This window comes from Callospermophilus lateralis, chromosome 5 (assembly GCF_048772815.1).
Source record: "Callospermophilus lateralis isolate mCalLat2 chromosome 5, mCalLat2.hap1, whole genome shotgun sequence".
NCBI lineage: Eukaryota > Metazoa > Chordata > Mammalia > Rodentia > Sciuridae > Callospermophilus > Callospermophilus lateralis.
This window is the reverse complement of record NC_135309.1, coordinates 52,224,396-52,247,595: the sequence shown is the minus strand read 5'-3', so window position 1 is coordinate 52,247,595 and position 23,200 is coordinate 52,224,396. Positions and strand designations below refer to the sequence as shown.

At 32.7% G+C, this 23,200-nt stretch overlaps 1 protein-coding gene across 2 annotated transcripts in view; it reads right to left on the bottom strand.

Annotated features, from left to right (window-relative positions):
- Positions 1 to 23,200, bottom strand: part of Dmxl1 (Dmx like 1) — a 175,997-nt gene that overhangs the window by 59,873 nt on the left and 92,924 nt on the right. For both annotated transcript variants that reach the window (XM_076856669.1, XM_076856670.1), the window contains exons 27-30: positions 15,461 to 15,588; positions 14,738 to 14,986; positions 5,352 to 5,530; positions 733 to 878 (exon numbers count right to left, since the gene is read on the bottom strand). In XM_076856669.1, coding sequence (XP_076712784.1) covers positions 733 to 878; positions 5,352 to 5,530; positions 14,738 to 14,986; positions 15,461 to 15,588 — 702 coding nt within the window. The remainder of the gene's footprint in view (positions 1 to 732; positions 879 to 5,351; positions 5,531 to 14,737; positions 14,987 to 15,460; positions 15,589 to 23,200) is intronic.

Genomic DNA, 23,200 nt, shown 5'->3' with positions numbered 1-23,200 from the left:
AGATTTATATTAACATATTTTGTCTGTATAAATTATATATATATTTCAGATGTAAGCAACACATCAAGAAACAAGACAATACACTAGCTACTCATGAATGTATGAATAATGCACCACTGGAGCTAAGAATCAGTGTTTTGAACATTTATGATTTTTATAATATTTGAAAACATTTTTAAGACAGTACTTATTGACATAGTACTAATGTTTTCCTGAAAAAGCAATAGATTTTCAAAGCTAAAATTGTGGGACACAGGAACCCAAAAGCAAGGGATAATGTGAGAAGATCTGTGAGGAGTAATGAAATTATAGATGGTCTCCTCATGTAAAGTCAAGTTAACTGACACCGGTTGTGATGGTGCATGCTTGTAATCCCAGTGGTTGGGAGGCTTAGTCAAAAGGTCTTAGTTCAAAGCCAGCAACTTAGTGAGGGCCCAAGCTACTTAGTCAGACCCTGTCTCAAAATTAAAAAAAAAAAAAAAAAAAAAAAAAAAAATTAAAGGGCCGGGGATGTGGCTCAATGGTAAAGTACCTCTGGGTTCAATCCCTAGTACCAAAAGAAAAAAAAAGTTTAACTGATAAATTATGTTGAAGGGAAGCAATTTAACAATTTCAACCACAATTATAGAAATGTGTTAGTGTACTAATTTATAAAGCACATGTATTATTTTCAAAAATATCATATAAGCCAGGATGATTTTTAAAAGAAGATTAAAATGTAACATTACATACCTATATGAATTTGAATTAGAATGCTCTTGGAGATGAAAATCTGAAGCTAAAACATCATCATTATCATCATCATCATCATCATCATCACTTTCCAGACTCTCCTCTGAATCATATTCAGCTTTACTTTGGGAAGGTGGTAGGAAAGGCTGAAACAATCAAACAAAAATCACACAATTTGTTAACCAAATATCTTATTTAATACATTCAAACATATAGCTTAATAGTAACAATTCATCCCATTTGTAGATAGTTCATCATAAGTCACTAGTATTTGCAATACTATGCATGTGGTATCATTTTAACACAATTTCCTTACTTACTCATCGAATCAACAAAAAAATTTTTAAGTATACATATGTGCCCATTAAAGATTTATGCAGGGATTTAAAAGAGTACAAGAATAGGATAGTATAAAAATTTTTAGGATAGATGCTTCAATGTCTTCACAGAGCTTACTTACACTGTAGTGGTAAAGACAAGGAAGAAACAGAAAACTAAGTAAAAATTATATTAAGCCCTACAAAGGAAAAAAAAATTTGTGGAGTGCTTGCCTAATATGTACAGGTGCAAGGGCCCAGGTTCAATCCTCATTACCACAAAGAAAAAAAAAAAAAAGGAAAAAAGAATTGAGATGGAGAACATAAGCTGATCATGAAAGATGAAGACTTCTTTGAAAAGTGGCATTTAAATTTGGCCTAACAAACAAAGAGGAATAAATCATATAATAAGAGAAAATGAAAGCACTTTAGGTAGCAGAAATACCACTTAGAAAGGCTGTACTTGTGAAAGAGTTGGTATGAACAAAAGCAGTTTCACCAAAGGCTGCTAAGCAATTGGATAAGTGTTGGAAGAAAGGTTTAAGAGAATAGCAGGTGACAGCTCTGGCAAGGTCTTGTAGGTCACAATAAAAGAGTATAATGGGTTGCCACTAATGCCTTTTAGGCAGAGAACAGGAATTGAGACTTATAATCTAATGATATCACTATGACTACACTCTTAGGAGAAAAATAATAATGGCAAGAGTAGAAATGGAAACAACAGCAACTAATCCAAGAATTGGCAGTTCACATATAAGTATTAGGAATAGAGCTGTAGAGAAATAACAGACTCAAGATGTGTTCAACAGATTTGGAAAGTAAGAAAAAAGGAAAAACAATGATTTCTGGGCTTCTAATTTGAGCAACTTTAAGGATGAAGATTTAGGAGAAACAAAGCTCGATGAGACTGACTTCAAGGCAACGGGAAAGAAGAATTTCTAAAGAGCAAGTGATAAGTTGGTTAAATGTCGCTAATAATAATAAGTCAGATAAAATGATAATGAAAAAAAAATTTGTTATATTTCACATGGATGTCACCTGCCATTCCACAACAACAGTTTCAATGTGGTAACTGGATTGAAAGCATACAATGAGTTATTACAAAAAGGAAATAATGTAAGGCAGTAGAAAAGAAAATATGTATATTGTTTTAGAAAGTGGCAAAGTAGCAGAAACAGTGTTAGGGTTGAAGTAGGTGTTTGGAAGTATAGATACTATAGCATAATTCTGATGGTTAAAGAGTCAATAAAGAACAGAAGTACTGAAGATGTGAGAACAGAGAAAAAAAAGAATAGGATTCAGAACAAAACTGGAGGAAATGGTCTTTGATAGGAAGGACTCTACCTCCATCATAATAGGAGAAAAGAAAAGATGGTAAACCAGTGTAGTTTGATTCCATGGTTCTCAACGACTCATAAAGTGATGCAAATTATGAGTGAGGAACTAGAGAGTTAGGTTAGTCATATAGCACCTGCCTAACTTGCACTTCTGAGGCCCTGGGTTCAATCTTCAGCACCATCTGGGGTGGGTGGGAGATAGCAAGAAGAGAATGGAATAGGAGATGTAGGAAGTTTTAAAAGTTATTGGCTTGAGGGAAATGCGACACAGCATGCAGGGTGGAACTTCTGGAATAGCCGAGGAAGGAAGTTTTCAAAAACAAGCACAGCAAATTGACCAAATGCACATAGTACACAGAAGATGTAAGAAAATCTACTAAATCTGAATAAAAGCAAGAGAATCTGGCATGTTGGTCAGGAACCACTCCTTTTTCATCTCAAGATGGGGTTAGCTTTAAAATTTCATGTCCACGGGCATTATCAAAAACAGCAGATACCTCAGAATCAAATAATTAGGGACGATTAACATCTCAACTAGCCTTTGGTTGCAATATTGACCGGAACAGGGCAGATCAGCCATAAATTTAACAAGGAAATCCAGGAACAAGATAGTTAAATAAAGTCTTGCTAAATATAATCCTATATCTTTCAAAAATTAAAATGAAATAAAGACATTCACAGATAAAATGCTTTCTAAACATTTGTTCAATGAACAAATGACTCTGCAAAAGGCAATGAAGAACAAAGAGGCGAACACTCCTTTCATTACCTGAATCATGTTGGCTATAAAAAATAAAATAAAATAAAAGGTTTTGTGGCCTGGGCTTAGTGTTATCCGAGAATAGTTAGATGCAATTAACACAAGGCAGTAAAAAGAACATCTAGAAGTTTAAGACATGAAGAATTTGTCTAATCAGATGAAAGGTAGAAGGTAGGTAGTCCTTGCTTTGTACAGTAACACAGTACTGTATGCTGGGTGTGGTAGTGTACAACTATAATCCCAGTTACTTGGCAGACTGAGGCAGGAAAATCACAAGTTTGAGGCCAGCCTCCAAACTTAGTGAGACCTTGTATCAAAATAAATAATTTTTTAAAGGGCTGGGGTGTAGCTCAGTGGTAGAAGGCCCCTGGATTCAATCCCCAGTATCCAGGTTAGGGGTGGGAGATATTATGCAAACAGAAATCATACAATACATCTTAAAAATCAATGGGGAGGCTGGGGATGTGGCTCAAGCGGTAGCACGCTCGCCTGGCATGTAGGGTTCGATCCTCAGCACCACATACAAACAAAGATGTTGTGTCTGCCAAAAAACTAAAAAATAAATATTAAAAATTCTCTCTCTCTCTTAAAGAAAAAAAATCAATGGGAACAATCACAAGTGTTCTGTGACCTTTAAAAATATTTATCAAAACACTAAAAGTTCTTACTGTTGGGTAGATATGTATAAAAAACATTTTATAAAATTGGAAAGCATTAAGTAAATTGTAATTTAAATATTAAGAAGTGTTTCATATGTAAAAAGCTTCCCAAGGATATATATAGTATAGTTTGAATAGTGTTTGCCTTCTTCTAACTCTATAACTTATAAAGCAACCATCTTTTCTATACTTTAGAAATTGTCATATTTATAAGTTTGTGTCAGCTTCTAGTATTTTACTCTTTCTACTTTTAATGTTATATATCTCTTTAATGTGAAGGGGTTTGTTGTTGGTTGGTTTATTTATTTTTGTCAACACTACTATCTCTGGAACATTTTCATCCTTCCTCACAACTTCCTATATTTATGTTGATAAGTTTATCCTCACTAAATTCCTGTCTGTATATCTGCACTCTTTCAAATGGCAGCAATGTCAACATTTCCAGTTATATTTTCTTGTCTTTTATTTTTAAATATTCTTTTTAGTTGTAGTTGGACACAATGCCTTTATTTTATTTATTTTTTTGTGGTTCTGAGGATCGAAACCAGCGCCTTGTACATGCTAGACGAGAGCTCTACTGCTGAGCCACAACTCCAGCCCCCCTATTTATATTTTCTATAATTCCATTTATGTTGAATTTGAATTTTATTCTCAGCACTATTACTCTTTTTTTGTCGTTTGTTTCACTTTCATTTCAGTTGATCAGTTCCCTCTTTGTTATCTAATTTTGTAAAATATCACGAGTTTATCTTGGGAGACAAAAAAAAAATAACTACATACTGTGCTATGTGTGAACTAAATAATAGTGTTAAATGATTAATCACTGACAAAATTCAAAAGAATTGAATTGACTGTTTCCTGATCATGAGATTTTTCTGTTATTTACATACTATTTGGTGAAATAAAGAGATAACAGGAGAATTTATACTTCATGCAATTATTCTCATTTATTCATACTGTTGTAAATTAAATTTGAATCATTTTATTGAGGTAATGTTATTCAGCTCAACACTGGTGCTGAAATTTGTATCTGTCAAAACAACATGGGAGTGTCTGTAATATTAAAAAAGAATGAGGAGCTAGGGATATATCTTAGTGGTAGAGCACTTGCCTAGCATGAAGGAGATCCTGGGTTTGATCCCCATCACTGGGGAAAAAAAAAGAAAAGAATGAGCATGATGATAGATGATCAGGGCACTTCTCGTGATCTTTGTTCTTAAACCCCTATCAATCACATTAACAATGAAGTGTTAACTAAGTTCTTTTTATTTAACAACTTTATTTTATTTAAAATACTGAAATCATAATTTATGAAAAACCACCTTCAAACTTATTTATACACAAACACATATAGATAAAACAAACATTATAATAAGTATTTTAGGATTTTTTTTTAGTGTAGCCTGATACAAAAAAAAAAAAAAAAAAAAAGATCTTCTAAAGCACTGTAGAAAGATATCTGGAAGCACTAACAAGTATACTTATTTTAAATACCTTTATTTCCATTTCATCATGTAATTATTGATCTAGACAGTACTTTTATTACCTTGGCAATGAAATAGTCCCAGATACTGAGTTCAGGTGGGATGAACTTCTCTTTGACTGTCAATGACTCCTGGCTTACCGGTGGTGAGGAGGAGGTCAGTGGAGCAGATTCTCTGCAAGATATTTTTGATGGCCTAAAACGTTTGTTCTGTTTTTCTCCTTCTTCAACTAGTGAAGAAACTAAGAAGAAAAAGTATTATTAAAGTAAGTACTATTTTCATTGTAGTTATTTCACCTAAGTGTAACTACAAATAAGCATATACCAAAAACACCAAGATATGATTATGAAAGTACAGAGCAGATAAGAAAATAGGTAAGGGAAGTGAGCCAAAAAAATCTTTGTATAGAAACCTCTGCTTTTATCTAAATTTTTTGAATGCTGACTTTTCAACTGTATATATATAGGATAATAGGATATAATGTCTATTTGTAAGCAGGTCCACAATTTATCTATAAACATGGAAGGAAATTTACTATACCCATCTACTTGGAGGTTTTTTGTTTTGTTTTGTTTTTTTGTTTTTTGGTGTGTGTAAGGGGAATGAAGTGGGTGGCTTTCTGGGGATTGAATCCAGGGTCCCATGCATGCTAAGCACATGCTCTACCATTGAACTACCACGCTCCCCAGCCACAACTTTGTTTTTTAAAGCACATGATGGAATGTCAATATTAATTAAAGGCAACAATTCATTTTTGAGATCTTCAATAATCACTTGGTGTTATATCTAATATAAAACTACATTTTTCACTAAAAAAAAATTAAAAATTTGAGTATCATGATTACTTATTTAAACTGATTCACACCTTTGGAAATGGTTCAGAGATGGAATTTTCTACTCAATGGAAATACAAAGAATAAAGAGAAAATGCAATCTTTACTGTTTTACTTTCTGAACATTCTTCATAATTAGTAAGTATTCTACTCTAGAATCCCAAAGACATTAGCATTAAAAAAGTCTTGACAAATTTTTAATCAACACTAAGTCATAAGTAGCAAACTGCCCAGCCAGGGGTGTAGCTCAGTGGTGGAACTCTTGCCTAGCATGCAAGAGGCCCTGAGTTCAATCCGCAACACAAGCGGCAAATAACCTGTAGAGAATCAAGTATTTTGTAACATATAGCAAATAATTCACATTATAGGCATACCAATATTCTTCAATGGTTCCAATGAGATTTAACTTACCTCCCAACAGGGATATAAAATTCGTACTGTAATACAATGTTTTATTGTTTAAAGCTACTCAGCTTGCAGACACAGCATGCACATGCAAATATATCAAGCTACAGTCAAACTCTGAGTTTACTACAGTAATTTGGTTATTTCAGAAAACAAGAAAGATTTTTAAAAAGTTAGTATTCTAAGAATATAAATAGTGGTATCATTATTACTTAATCTTTCAAATTACTTTAAAAATACTTATCATATTAAATGTGTAAATTTTTCTTTGTTCTTAATATCTGATAATCAAAATCAAGTTTCCAATATACCTATTAACACACATCCTAAAAACAAAACTGAAGAGGAACCTGTATGTAGAGTTTATGAATTATAAGGGGGATGGAGAGGTTAAAAAGTGGCTAAAGAAAAATGATGGCATCCATGGGGAAATGTCAGACAACTAAGAAAAGTTCTGACATAAATTTAAAAAGTGCATTTCTCAGTTGCTTTTGTACATAGAAAGTAGTTCCAAAAGCAGGCTTTCAGGTCAAGATTATAGACTATGGAGACTAATATACCTTTCTTCCCTTAAGAATTTTTTTTTACCCTCAGCACATTCTATACTGTTTTTCTTAGAACTGTTTTGAGGTTTTTTCAGAGTAAAAGAAACTCTGAAAAAACCTGAAAACAGAAATGGAGAAATGATTAAGAGGCTATGTCTAAGGAAAGATTCCTCAAGGAATGGGAATGAGAAGTATTAGACAAATAAGAATGATAATGCTGCTTTTTGTAATAAGTTCTACTGTACTACTTGATTCACTAACACACATATATTACTGTGATTAAAATTCAAACGTAATAGGAAGGTTTTCGTCAATATTTCTAATTTCAGTTTACTATTGTAAAACAGACACAATGAAATTAATATTCTGACTATACTTTCAAATATTGTTTCTTTAAAAACTGAACTTAATCAGCAGAACCATCTCACTCTCTACTTTTCAATCAAATCCTACTGAGTGTGAGAGGTAAATGAAACTTCAGGGGGCATATCATCCTGGACCTTCAAATATAGCCCCAATAGATAGGGAGAAGGTAAATTACTTAACTAATGGTTGAAAATATTTTATGTTGTGAGAAAAACAGACATAGACAATATAAATGTCATGTAGTTAAAGTTTAAGATAAAATAGATTTCATATTCATTCCTTGCTTTCAACAAAACAAATCAGTCTAAATCCTCAATCTCAAGATATATATTCACTTTCTTTTATCACTGGGGCACTTCAGGTAAAAAGGGTAAGTATAAATGTATATGAACACAAATTAAGTATAAAAACAAATCCTCAAAATTAAATGTATAACACTTTTACAAGTAAACTTCAAAGATTTCAAAAGAGAAAAGATTAAAGAAGCAGTGAATTAAAGGTATTCTTCAATCTTCAAAGAATAAGGTTAATGACATAAAAAAAAAAAAAAAAAAAAAAAAGTCTAACATATGATACTATCCAGATACTAGAAAGCTTGTTTGATTCTCAGGATTTTCCCAGAATCATTACATGTACATTACCTTGAAGTGTTAAAACAAGGAAAAAAAATATTTTGTCAGTGTTTCATATCAGACCAATAATATGACATATAAATATGCATACATTAGGGGATTGCTCAGTAACGTTTTGTGGTCAGGATTATGTAATTAGAAGTCCAGAGATCACTGTTCTACAGTGTTACTCAGTTTTCAATCACTCCAAGGGCCACAATATTGTTTTATCTGTAAGATTTCAGCTCAAACTCAACAAATTTTATTGAAAATTCGAATGGAACTTATACATTCAGTGGAATATTACTCAGCCTTAAAAAGGAGGAAAATTCTGTCACATGCTACAAATGAATAAACCTTGAGGATGTTATGCTAAATAAAATAAGCCAGTCACAAAAAGAAAAATGCGGTATAATTACACTTATATGCATTATCTAAGATAGACAGATTTCTGGAAACAGAAACTAGAAGATGATTATAAAAGTTCAGGGGCAAGACAAAAAGGAGAGTTGTTGAATGGATATAGTTTCAGATTTTGCAAGATGAAAAAGTTCTAAAGATCTGTTCCACAACTATGTGAATATATTTAACACTACTGGTCATACACATAAAAAAGTTAACATGGCAAATTTGATGTTTTTTTTAATCATAATTTACATCACACTAAAGAAAAAAAATATATATATATGTATAGAATTAGGGCTAGGGATGTAGCTCAGTAGTAGAGCACTTGCCTGCCATGTGTAAGGCCTTGGATTTGATTCCCAGTACACCTCATTCCCCAATTAGAATGAAGGAAATACATAAAAGTCATTTTGCTGCAGGAGTTGGGACTGCCAAAAAATATTAGAAAACAAGGTTGGGAGAAAGATAATATGTTCAGTATCAGAAATATTAAATGAAGTCTAGGTAAGATAGGCATTTCTTTTTGTTTTAAAGTTATACAAAAACTTAGATTTGTCATCTAGTTTTAGGAGTAAAATTTCTGTAAAAGTCTAGAACTGTGCATTTGCTAGAAATTCAAGCTTTGTGCTTTCTCTACCCATATTATATAAGAATTTGTCTTCTCTAATTTTATAAAATTAATGAATGGAATGCTTTTATTTGTATTATACAGCCCTCACACAAAATACATTTGAGACACTTACAAAAAAATGTATTCCCTTCCCTAGGAAAATTACATATTCTTTTGTTGTCAATCTTTTAACAGTTCTTGATAATAAATCACCAGTTTAAAAGCAGTTGGCATGTTTGATTTTATATATATATATGTGTGTGTGTGTGCGCGCGTGTGTGTGTGCGCGTGTGTGTGTATTTTTTTAAAGATTTCTTTTTTATTTGTAGATGGACACAATACCTTTATTTTGTTTGTTTACTGTTTTATGTGGTACTGAGGATTGAACCCAGTGCCTCAAATATACTAGTTGAGCACTTGCCACTGAGCCACAACCCAGCCCTGATATTGTATCTTAAATACCAATTTTAAATATGAAGTCTTACCTTTCTGGTCAAGAAATTTTGCTATTTTGCTAAAGGAATGACAGCAACAACATGTGATAATCACGAAATACAGAATATAATATGTGATAATCACTGAATACTGAACTTTTATCTTTATACAAGTTTTACAGGAAAAAGAAAATACGGATTTTCTGATCTACATTTATCATAAATAATAAAATGCTAAAAATATAGTTTAAAATGTCTTTAGAATACCTGTCATTAGCAGCCTCATAGTTAAAAAAAAAACTTATGCTATGTTTACTGCAAATAAAATATTCATTTTATATTTCATTCTTCACTTTGTAGACAAAAGTCATTACTATAAATTTATAAGACAATTTACAATTCTTTTAATTGCAAATAATCACCAATGCAATAAATATTATTAAAATAAAAGAAAAATATTTTGTTTTGCTTTACAGTATGCAATAAAAAGCAAAAGTATGGATTTCTAACTGTTATCCAAAAACAAAAATATATTTTTTAAAAATTTCTATTTGTTTAGCCAATGCTCTACTTTATAATTAACCATATGACAAACTTATTAAGAACTCCATGTACATACATACCACCTGTACTACACTTTAGTTAGAAAAATCTAATTTTATGATTTAAAATTCACAAAAATAAGATTTAAACTTAAGACTAATTTATATGTTAAAATTTTCATTAAGAATTCTGCTCTGCCAAGCTACAATCTAGTAAAATTTATCATTTTCTTAAATTACAAAGATTGTGTTTAATATTATGTCTCTAAAATAATTGGTGCATTAAGTATATGACAGACACATAAAGAAAAAAAAATAATTTAATTCATGAGACCATTATTGCAAAGAAAAGAATTTATATTAGAAGGGAAAAACAAATGCTAACTTTCAAATTCTTGTATTAGTACCAAGCTTTTGAAAACACTTTTTAGAAAACAGAAGTTTGTTTAGGGGTTCTAAACAAGTAGTTCATCTTCAATACACAATACTTTGATACTAACAGGATTTTTAGGAAAATGAAATATTCCAGACTTGTCAGTTTTCATTTGATAAAATTTAAAAGCCAAAAATTTTATTTTAATTTTGACCAAATTCAGAATCACTTTTCTAAATATGTTATTTCATCCTCTTGGTCAACAATGTATATTGATCACTATTTAATGCAATGAGACCCTTAGGATATCAAGATTATATTTTATAATAATCCATACCTGCAGGGCTGCTTACATATAATCTAAAATTTATCAGCTGCAGGGTTGTGTTGGTGTGTTTTCAGAATGTAATAATGCCTTCAAAAACTGAGATTTCAGAATTTTACTTCATACTGAAAATCACTGCTGCTGGTCTTTTATCTTGTTTGATTTTCAGCAGTCAGATTCTCTCTCCATAGCTTTTACAAGATCTGCTTCACAAAACTGCTGTTTCTAATTGCCATTACTACCTTCACTATCACTGTCTCCCTTCTTAACTTATTCCCTCTCCCTTCCTCCCTACCCTTTCTTCTCTCTGACTAGCTTCAACAAGCCTTTTTAGCTTTATCCTTTAATGGGTAAACATGTTTTTTTCCCCCCCTGGTTAAAATAAATGATAAATCACATCATTCATGTTTTCTTTAAGTGCTCCTACAGTTATATGCATGACTGCTTGTATTTAAAATAAGTTTCTGGGTTCTCAAAGACAGATGAACACCAAAACCTGGATATGACTACATTCAGCCTTACCACTAAGTAAACATGTTTATTTGGTTATCATGTTTCCCAAAACAAGATGTTAAACAGATGCAAATAATTTCTGGTCACTTGATATTTTTTATTATCTGAGATTCAGTTAATGGTAGGATATAGATTATGAAGGTACTTATAATGGTATTTGAAAAATTATTTATGCAATAGTATTTTTGCCTATAAGCAAACAAATAAATCCAAGTGGTCAAACAAGGACCAACCTGGACTTTGAGTAAGATTTTTCATACATCCCTGTATAGCAAAAATGGGTGGAACTGAGACCTGATGGTTAATGAGAATGTATTTTTCTTTCTTTCTTTCTTTGTTTTTTTACACACATGTGGACATTCCTTAGCAAGAATTTATCCCTTTTTAACATTTCATATTAATAAGACTAGAGTCTTAAAGGATTTTTTTTTCAGAAAATTAAAAAAAGAGCCCAAATTAATTTACCAATTATTTTATACTAAAATTAATAGACCTATAAATCTTATTCCTGTAGATTGTGAAAGTTTTTTCAAGGTGAATTTCATATGAAATTTCTTTCTAACTGATACAAAAATAGAAATCACAGGAAATAATTCTTTAAAAAACCAGAAAAGAGATATGACAAATAAAATTTTTATTATTTTAATATATAAAGGTAAATTTAATAAATAAACCTGCATTTGAAAATGCCAAATTTGTATTTGAAATTTAAAGTTCTTAAGGAGAAAAGGCAGAAGAAAAAAGTTTAATTTAGGATAAAGGGTATGGACCAGAGAAAGAAAATAATGATCAGAGCAGGAAGCAAAGTGTGGTAGGCAGATAAATACCAGGAAAGATACTAGGAGGTCTGAGAAGAAGCCATTTACCTTGTATATTTTCAGAAGTTTAAAAGAGCCAAAACTGAATTGGATCCTGAACTTGTTAAAGAAAATTAGGGGACATGGTAGTAAAGATTATGAATTATTCTCTGTTGCTATTTGTCCTATTGCACAAGTCCTATTTTGAAATTACATCAAATACTTGGAAGAGATTCAATGTGAAGTCCATGCCATGCCTAGTAACAATAACTTTAGTTCTTAAAAACTGAAATTTTTTTTTAACAACGAAGGCAAGTATTTTATTCCAATGAGGCACTGACAAACTACTTCTACTTCTAAAGCAGGGGCTGTCAAACTAGAACATATTTTTTTTTAATTTTTTTTTTTTTAGTTATATTTGGACACAACACCCTTATTTTATTTATTAATGTTATTTGGTGCTGAGGATCAAACCCAGTGCCTTGCACGCGCAAGGTGAGCACTCTACCACTGAGCCAGGATCCGAGCCCAAATTACAACATATTTTTGTAAAGATTTTTTTTTTTTTTTTGTGGGGAGGGAAGATAGTCATACTCATTTGTTTACATACTTTATAGGGCTGCTTTTGTGCTGCAAGGGCATATAACACTTGGGGGATACCAAAAGGTCCCTTTAGTGAAAAACTGTTGACTGACTTTTGCTTAAATTTACAAATAAATTTTCTTTATTATAAGTATTAATCTCATAAAGGACAGAATCCTTGCTTGGTTTGGGAGATTTCATTTTTATTTATTTATTTATTTTTGTTGGGAGGGGGGAAGAAACCTGAATTAGAAAGAAGAAAATACTAAGTAACTGAAAAAAAAAAAATTCCAATTAAATAAGTAACTAAAAAAAAAAATTTCCAATTAAGAAGACAAATGGAATCTTGGCTACCAGGACTTTTTGTTGTATCATGATGTGGACCACTATTTAGTGGAAACTGCTTTGGGGAAGCATAATGAATGCTATTAATAATTATTTAATATTTTAACAAAATAACTACTTTTCTAGCTTTTAATATTAGTTTCATTCAAACAATTGTAGCAGCTGGGTTCAGAGGCACACACCTGTAATTCTAGTTACTTGGAAGGCTGATGCAGGAAGATCACAAGTTTTAGGTCAACTGGAGCAACTTATGAGACCCTGTATTAAAATAAACTAATAAAAGTGTCGGGGATGTAGTTCAGTGATAGACTACTTGCTTAGCAAGCATGAGGTTTAAAGTACCAACAAATTATAGGGGAGCGGGGAGAGAAAGACATAATTTATCAATCATGGTGTAGATTTTGGCAATAATTTATTCTTAAAGCAATGAAGCCAATCAAATTCTCAATTGTGTGGACTTTGAACACATAAATATGAAAGCCCACAAATACACATAAGTACATGTATAAGTTGAATGTAGATGGTAGAAAAGAAGTGTACTAAAACTCATAAAGAAATAATTTTGCTGAACTTCTCAAATGTGTGTGTAGGGCTTAGATTTTGAAAATCATTAACATTTTTTTTTTTTTTTTACTTATTCAATGCCAGTATAGGATGAATCAGGCTTTCCAGAACTATATATTAATTCATAAATCTATACCCTATAATTTTCATAATTTGAAAGTCAAGGTTATCACTTATGGGTCAATAAATGACAAAAACAAAAAAGTCAGAAAGCATTATGAAGATTCTTTTCACATTGAGAAAGTTTGCTGTTTCAAATTTTAAATAAATGTAATATATAAAATTTTAACATTAGAGATGAAAAGAGAATATAATTATTTAAAATATTTAATGTTTCATGGTACTATAAACACTTAGAAATCCAAAACCCTAATGGCAAGAATTATAATATGCAAGTCATAAAAGCAGCCTCATTTAGAATTTTTTTCCAGTCATTTCAAGCCATAGCCTAATTTCTCATGATTAGCATTGAGTTTTTTTTATTTTTACACATTTATAAATGTTAAAGGTTAGTGATATAAAATATCCAAAATGGAGAATTTGAAAGCAGAACAAATAGCTGTTAACAGTTTTATAAAATGCTAATCATTATTTTAAATCAAAAATATGGCTTGATTAAAGGAAAATTCTCAGTTTTCCAAAAATGCCAAACAAAATGAAACTGTTCCACTCTACACCAACCCTTCTAAAACAACACAAAGCAAGCTGAATCATAAAAGCCTATTTCTAAAGCTAATATCTTGCCTGCAAGACTGGGAGGACTATGAGAACTGATGGCTGAAAGAGCTTTGGAAAAGCCCACACATTCCATGGAGAATACCACTACCTGGTGGGGACTAGGCACAGCAAAGTGCCTTCCTGCCAAAGAAAGAAGAGAGAATCTGTATTTGGGATAGAACAAAAACCAATGTTACAGTATATTTCAAAACAAATCAAGTTTCAATAGTAAAAGACTTAATAAAATTGCATTTGATAACTAATCACTGGTGCAGGAATATCTTAAAGAGTGAAAATGGCACCAGAGATTTTAATTCACTTTTCCTCATAAAATTTTTTGCTTATGCTTTAAGAAATGGTATTTAATAAGAGTTTTCTGTGAGTAAATTAAAATGCAATTACCTTTGACAAAGTAACCATTTTGATAAATAAATAAAACTTCAGCCTTAAAAAAAACAAAGAAAAAAGACTAAAAACTCACCGCGTAAAGCTTTTGAGTGCACCTGTTCTTTGCTGGGAACATGTGCACCTCCACCAAATACAGCAGACCACATTTTTCCATTTAGGGGATGGGCCACAATCCGAAATAGTTCATTGCTAGAATGTGTTGCCAGGCCATGAATGAAGAGGCTAAGATATACTGCTGTGAGAATCTCACAGAGCAAGATTGTAAGTCCCGACTGGGCTTCCTCACCAGAAGAATTCAAAAGTCTAATTAGACAAGTTATTCCTAAGAACAAACAACAAACATAGCTGCCATTGATGATAAATTTTTAAGTTAAAAATTAACTGTATTTTTTCTAATTCTTGAAAAATTATACCAAATCAGGATTCAATATTTTCTTCACTAGATTCTTAACCAGTAAAAGTTATCATAGTTAATAAACAAATGTTGGGCTATTAATTTAAACACTGAAAATCTGCAGTCTGACTCAAATATCAGAAATAAAAATTCAATGGCATAAATTTTGATATTATGAGAAGAGCAATTTTTTTTTAAATATAACAAAAGACTTGAGTTATTTCAGTATAATGATCAAGGAAATACTAATGTTAAGTAACTGCAGAATTCGTCATAAGTGGTGAATGATCAACTGTTCTCAATTCTAGCAAAATTTAACAATGATCATCATGTGGCAAAAACAACCCAAATTTGATTTAAAAAGACTCAGAAAGAACTCATTTATATACAAATTATTTATACCTGGCCATTGAGATGGTGATGTATTGGGAGTTATTGCTTCATCTAAGCTTCCTGTTCTCAAGGAATGTCGATGAGGAAGCAGTACTGTCTGATACACCATTCCAGTAAACTGGTTTGTTTGAAATGAACTAAGAAAAGAAAACAACATTTACATCTATGATGAATTATATATGTAATGTTTCCTAGTTTTAGATCTAATTTCTAAGTTACCTTATATACAACTAATATTTATTTATTATACTGCTGTAACACAAAAGTAGTGTACTCTTTGGGTTAGTGTTATATTAAAGGAAAGTACTGGGCTATATTGAGGGAGATGTAACTAAGTGGCAGAGTGCTTGCCTTGTATGTGTGAGATCCTATTCAATTCCCAGCACTGCAAAATCAAAGAAACAAAAAATAGAAAAATATTCCTAAATAAAATATCCTTTAAAGTGTAAATATACATTTTCTAAATCATTTGACAGTTTTAAAGTCTATTTATTTATAAAAAACATAAAACATACAAATGAAAAGATTAGATCATGGTGGAGCACCAGGAGCAAATCTAACTACAGAACTTTAAAACAAGCTTTTCGGACTGAAAATAAAATGAATTTAGGTTCAATTTCATATTTAATGATTAGCCTAACCTATAGTAGGCACTGAAACCAAGTACCAGGCATATAATAAAAAAATAGTTTCTGTCCTCATGAAACTTACATTTTGGTGGGGGAAATAGACACTAATTTTGTTATATTGTTCTTAAAGATGAAACTATGCATACAGTATTATGGAGGCAAAAGAGGGAAGTATGTCATACATTTGGGGATTTAGGTTAAGCTTCTTCAAGTATGACATTTTAACCTAAGACTAAGTGAACAGATAAATGAACAAAATAACTTACAATCTGAGAATATGAAATAATTGTGAAAGAAAGTGGCCCAAAAATTTTGTAAAAATATCAGAAACTGGTAATTTAGATATTCCTATGTCATACATTAAATAAATATATTATTTAAATATAGCAAGTTATTGGCTAGAATCTGTTCAGATTTACAAATTTCACTGGTCATAATATTCTGATGTATTTGTAAATAGTTCTCTGGCTTTACTTTCCAGTTTTAAGATGACAGTGGGACAACAATCCCCCATCGCCCTGCAATAGTCTCCTAAAAACAAAGGATGACTAAAAATATGGTGATGAAGGACTGAGGTTGTAGCCCAGCGGTAGAAGCACTTGCTTAGCACATGTGAGGCCCTGAATTTGATCCTTAACACAAGATAAAAATAAATAAATAAATAAATAAATAAATAAATAAATAAATAAATAAATAAAAGTATTGTGCCCAACTACAATTGAAAAATAAATGTTTAAAAAAATATGCTGATGAAAACAAAACCATATTCAATATCAAGAAATGAACTTTTAGAGGATCAGGGTCAAAGAAATCCAGCTGAAGTCATCTTGGGAACATATAACCAGAGTAGTTAAGTGGGGCCACATATGTAGGATTCATAGTCATAAATGAACAGATAACTAAAACCAAATCAAGGAAGGCTGTGATAGCATGTGAGATATAAACTCACAAAAAAACTTCGCTTGCAGAAGCCTACTTATCAGAACATTAAGAAAAGTATATTATACTCAAAGAAGTTTTTAAAAAATTATGTAATTAGAAGCAATTATTAAAATCAGTAAGAAACTGAAAGGGAACACATATATGGCAGAATAGGAAACTCCTGATTCTCCTTCTAACCTTGGAAACACAAAATAAGCACCTATCAATCAATCAATTCTCGCTAAGAGAAAGTCAGAAATCAGTGGAGAGACTTCCAAACACTGGACAACTCAAAAAATCTCCATACCAAACATGTGGGGAAAGCCAAGGCACACTCAGGTATGAACCTTATCCCGGGGAACTGCACCATAAAATTGGGAAAGGAATGTCCAACACCAAGTATTCTCCTATGGAGAAGAGAGTCTAGACTTCACTTATAATGCTATAATCCTAAGAATCTCCATGATTTCTTACTTCATCAACTATGGGAGCAGAAGACTAGATAAACAAGATCTTTCTAGAACCCAGAAAAATAAGTAGGGTTTTATTCAGGTACAAAAGCTGAAACTGGGACTTCACCCTCCTGGGAGCAGTACAGAGAACAGGTTTCTCCCTCTCCATCTTTCAAAAAAATGTACAAAACACCCCTGCAGCACTTATTGAATTCTGGCTTTTTCCCCCCTTTTTTGAAAAAACACATTATTGGGGATTGGACCCAGGGGATTATACCACTGAGCATATGTATATACAGCCCTTTTTATTTTTTATTTTGAGATAGGGTGTGTCTAAGTTGACCAGGCTAGCTTGAAACTTGTAATACTTCTATCTAAAACACTAGAATTACAGGCAGGTGCCACTACATCTGGCTGCTTTCTGCTTTTAATTGACTTGCACTGAGGAGCAGAAGAAAAAGTCAATTATTAACCCACTGACAGTCTAGAAGAAGCCTGTATACACAAAATGCCCCAACTCTCACAATATCCACCTAAGGAACCACATTCTAAATCTCTCCAGTTCTGGAAGGAGAAGGGAATAAAATACACATCTCTATAGACTATAGGAAAGGTGGTATTTTTTTTTTTTATATGGGCATGTGAAACACCTTCATGCCCCTGGAACAGTGCAGAAAAGGAGCTTAAAACAAGGTAACATCGTGTTTCTTTTCCAAAGGAAATTTGATACACACATTGAAAATCCCAATTTTAAAAACTATGAACAAAAGGACACCATCCTAAACTTGGTAGCTCTGGGACTAGAAGGGTCTATACATACACTAGTATTCCTTGATTGCAGAACAAGGAGCTAGGTTTTTTTTTTTTTTTTTTTTTTTTTTTTAATAAAGAGAGAGAAAGAAATTTTTTTAATATTTATTTTTTAGTTTTCCGCGGACACAACGTCTTTGTATATGGTGCTGAGGATTGAACCCGGGCCGCACGCATGCCAGGCGAGCGTGCTACCTCTTGAGAACATCCCCAGCCAAGGAGCTAGATCTTAAGGGGAGTCCAAGCACTTCCTAGGGCTGCACACCCTAGGAACAGAGCAGAATAAGGGCAGGAAAGTGAGGCTCTAATATTCTCTCTGAAAGAGGCATATAGCACATAATTGCTGTGGTTAGTTACTTTATGGCCTAGTTTCTAGCTAACTTTGTATGGGATACTAATAAGGCAAACAAACTAAGTAGGCTTTTGGTAGCTGGAACCAAAGCTTAGCCATTACAGAAGACCTCTCCCAGAAATAAATCCAGGCCTACTTGCTTTCTGCAATGAGTGTGGTCATTCACCAAGTACCACAACATCCACATTGCCCACCTAAGGAATTGTCTCTTTAACAACCTAGTCTTGAAGTCAAGAGGAATTGGCAATCCTGAGTGACTCAAGACCACAGAAAAACAACAAGGTAGTCACATAATGGGTATACTTTTAGCAGTTATATCTCCAGGATCAGAAGATTCAGGCTTAACAGTAATTACAGGCAACTGCCACAGATCTTCTCCCATCTTTTTAAAAATACATATATATTTTTAGTTGTAGATGGACATGATACCTTTATTTTGTTTCTTTATTTTTATGTTGTGCTGAGGATCGAACACAGTACTTCATATGTGCTAGGCAAGTGCTCTATTGCTGAGCCCCAGCCCCTGCTCCTCTCCCCATCTTTTTTTTTTTTTTTTTTGGATACCAGCTATTGAACACAGAGGAATTCAACAACTTAGCCACATCTCCAGCCCTGTTCCATATTTTATTTAGAAACAGGATCTCACTGAATTGCTTAGTGCCCTGCTTTTGCTGAGGCTGACTTTGAACTCCTGATCTCCTGCCTCTACCTCCGAAGCCGCTGGGATTACAGGCATGTGCCAACATGCCTGGCCCTTCTCCCATCTTAATGCAAAGAAAGAGACAGACATATAACCATACTCAGCTTCACTGTGAAGACAGAAAGCACTGTAACAAAACACCAAACCTTTCTACACTAGTTAAAAACTCTGGCTGTGATTATATCACGTTCAGAATATCAACAAGACATGGCATGTCCTCAGCACCAGGATGCTTCCAAAAACAGAAAGAGCAGTCTGGACAGACACAACAACTTGAGAGGCATCTTAAAATCTCGGGCCAATCAGATTGGTAAAAACCTCTCCTGTATGAGGCGGGTACACCAAGATGATGCTGCAACATGAAATGCATAGAAAGCAAGATAGAGATTCAAGGAAAATTAAAAAAAAAAAAAAAAAAAGCCAGGGGAATATATTCCAAACAAAACAACTAAATAAACTCTCAGCAACCAACCTAAATAAATTTTTTATTTATGCAACAGAGAATCAAAAACAAATAATTCAAAATAAATTTTAAAAATTATACTATAAAGATATTCAGAGCTCAAGAAAGCAATGCAAGAAGAACCTGAAAACAAATACAAAATATTAAAAAGAATCAAAGAGAAATCACTGATATGAAAAATATTATACCTGAGCTGAAAAATTAAATACAAGGATTCTACATGAGACTAGATTAAGCAGAAGGAAGGATTGGTGAACTTGAAAACAAATTACTAAAAATTATCCAATTGGGGCAGCAAAAAAGAGTTAGGAGGAGACAAAAATAGCTTAAGAAACTTCTGGGGGTCCTGCGCAGACGGAAGGTGGGGCGGCGCAGAACACAGAGGCTTTGCTTGCGGATCACCAGACCAAGCTCTGAATACAGCACAAGGTCACCCCAGCACCCCCCACCTCACCAAACACTCTACACGGGAAACAGACGGAATCCATCTTGGAAAACCCTACTTGCCATCTATCGGTGGGTGTGGCTACCAGCGCGGTTCTGTGGCCGACCAGAGAGATTCTGGAACTATACAAGAGCAATATAAATATATAGGGGGAAAAACATTAACATAACAGTCAAACAGAGCTGGAAAGAAATGAGAGCAGTATGAAAAGACAAGGAAAGAAAGGAACACAAATGATGCAGGACAATACAACATTAGAGAAGGTAACATTTGCAGCAGAAGGAATGTCAGATAAAGATTTCAGGATATACATGGTTCAGATGATCTGGAGTTTCAAGGAAGACTTTATACAGCAAATGCAGACAATGAAAGATTACTTTGACAACGAATTACATAATCAAATCTGAGAAGCAAAAAGCAAAAGATCAACTCTACAGGGAGATAGGGGTTATACCAAAACAAACAAACAAACAAACAAACAGAAATCCTGGAAATGAAGAAAATAATAAACCAAATTAAAAACTCAAATGAGAGTATCACCAGCAGAGTAGAACATTTAGAAGATAGAATATGAGACAACAAAGACAAAGTATATCATCTTGAAAAGAGTGTAGACAGCACAGTGAGAGTGATAAGAAACCATGAGCAGAATATCCAAGAAATATGAGATAGCATACAGAGACCAAATTTAAGAGTTATTGGGATACAAGAAGGTATAGAGGTCTAAACCAAAAGAATGAGCAATCTGTTCAAAGAAATAATATTAGAAAACTTCCCAGACATGAAGAATGAAACAGAAATCCAAATCCTAGAAGCCTACAGGAAGCCTAATATGCAAAATCACAAGAGATCAACACCAAGACACATTATAATGAAGATGCCCAACATATAGAACAAAGAGAGAATTTTAAAAGCCACAAGAGAAAGGAAGCAGATTACATTTAGAGGTAAACCATATAGGTTAGTGGCTGATCTTTCAACACAGACTCTGAAAGCTAGAAGATCTTGGAACAACATATTTCAAATGCTGAAAGATAATGGGTTTCAACCAAGAATCTTGTATCCAGCAAAATTAAGCTTCAGGTTTGAAGATGAAATAAAAACCTTCCACGATAAACAAAAGTAAAAGAATTTGCAGCTAGAAAACCAGCGCTTCAAAACATCCTTGGCAAAATAATACATGAAGAGGAAATGAAAAATAACAATGAAAACCAACAGTGGGAGGTAGTACAATAAAGGAAAAACTAATCAAAGAGGAAAAACAAATCAAGTTAAATAAAAAAAAACAAACAAATATGGCTGGAAATATAAACCATATATCAATAGTAACCCTGAATGTTAATGACTTAAACTCACCAATCAAAAGACATAGGTTACTAGACTGGATAAAAAAAAGATCCAAAAACATGCTGTCTACAGGAGACATCTGATAGGAAAAGACATACTCAGACTAAAGGTGAAAGGTTGGGAAAAATCATACCACTCACATGAACCTCAGAAGCAAGCAGGGGTGTCCATACTTATATCAAATAAAATAGACTTCAAGGCAAAGTTAATCAGAAAGGATAAAGAAGGACACTACATACTACTCAAGGGAACCATACACCAACAAGACATAACAATCATTAATATATATGCCCCAAACAATATATTTGGTGCAGCTATGTTCATCAAACAAACCCTTCTCAAGTTCAAGAGACAAATAGACCACAACACAATAATCATGGATGATTTTAACATACCTCTCTCACCACTGGACAGATCTTCCAAACAAAAGTTGAATAAAGAAACTATAGAACTTAATAACACAATTAATAAGTTAGACTTAATTGACATATATAGAATATATCAACCAACATCAAGCAGATACACATTTTTTCTCAGCAGCACATGGATCCTTCTCAAAAATAGACCATGTATTATGTCACAGGACAACTCTTAGCAAAAACAAAGGAGTAGAGATACTACCATGCATTTTATCTAATCATAATGAAATGAAATTGGAAATCAACGATAAAATAAGGAAGAAAAATTCCTACATCACATGGAGAATGAACAATATGCTACTGAATGAACAATGGGTTACAGAAGACATCAAGGAGGAAATTAAAAAATTCTTAGAGGCAAATGAAAACTCAGACACAACATATCAAAATCTCTGGAACACTATGAAAGCAAGAGGAAAATTCATTGCATGGAGTTCATTCCTTAGAAGAAGAAAAAGCCAACAAATAAATGACCTCACACTACATCTCAAAGCCCTAGAAAAGCTTCTACAGCAAATGCAGTAGAAGGCAAGAAATAATTAAAATCAGAGCTGAAATCAATGAAATCAAAACAAAAGAAACAATTGAAAAAATTGACAAAACTAAACATTGGTTCTTTAAAAAAATAAACAAGATTGACAGATGACAGATGCTTAGCCATGCTAATGAAGAGAAGATGAGAGAGAACCCAAATTATTAGCATACGGGATGAAAAAGGCAATATAACAACAGACAATACAGAAATATAGAAGATTATTTTGAAACCTTATACTCTAATAAAATAGAAGATAGTGAAGGCATCGATAAATTCCTTAAGTCATATGATCTGCTCAGATTGAATCAGGAAGATATATACAACTTAAACAGACCAATATCAAGCGAGGAAAAAGAAGAAGCCATCAAAAGATTATCAACCAAGAAAAGCCCAGGACCAGACGGATATATAGCAGAGTTTTACAAGACCTTTGAAGAAGAACTAATTCCAATACTCTACAATCTATTTCAGGAAATAGAAAAAGAGGGAGTACTTCCAAATTATTCAACAAGGCCAATATCACCCTGATTACAAAACCAGAAAAAGACACCTCAAAGAAAGAAAACTTCAGACCAATATCTCTAATGAATATAGATGCAAAAATCCTCAATAAAATTCTGGCAAATTGAATACAAAAAAATATCAAAAAGATCATGCACTATGATCAAGTGGGATT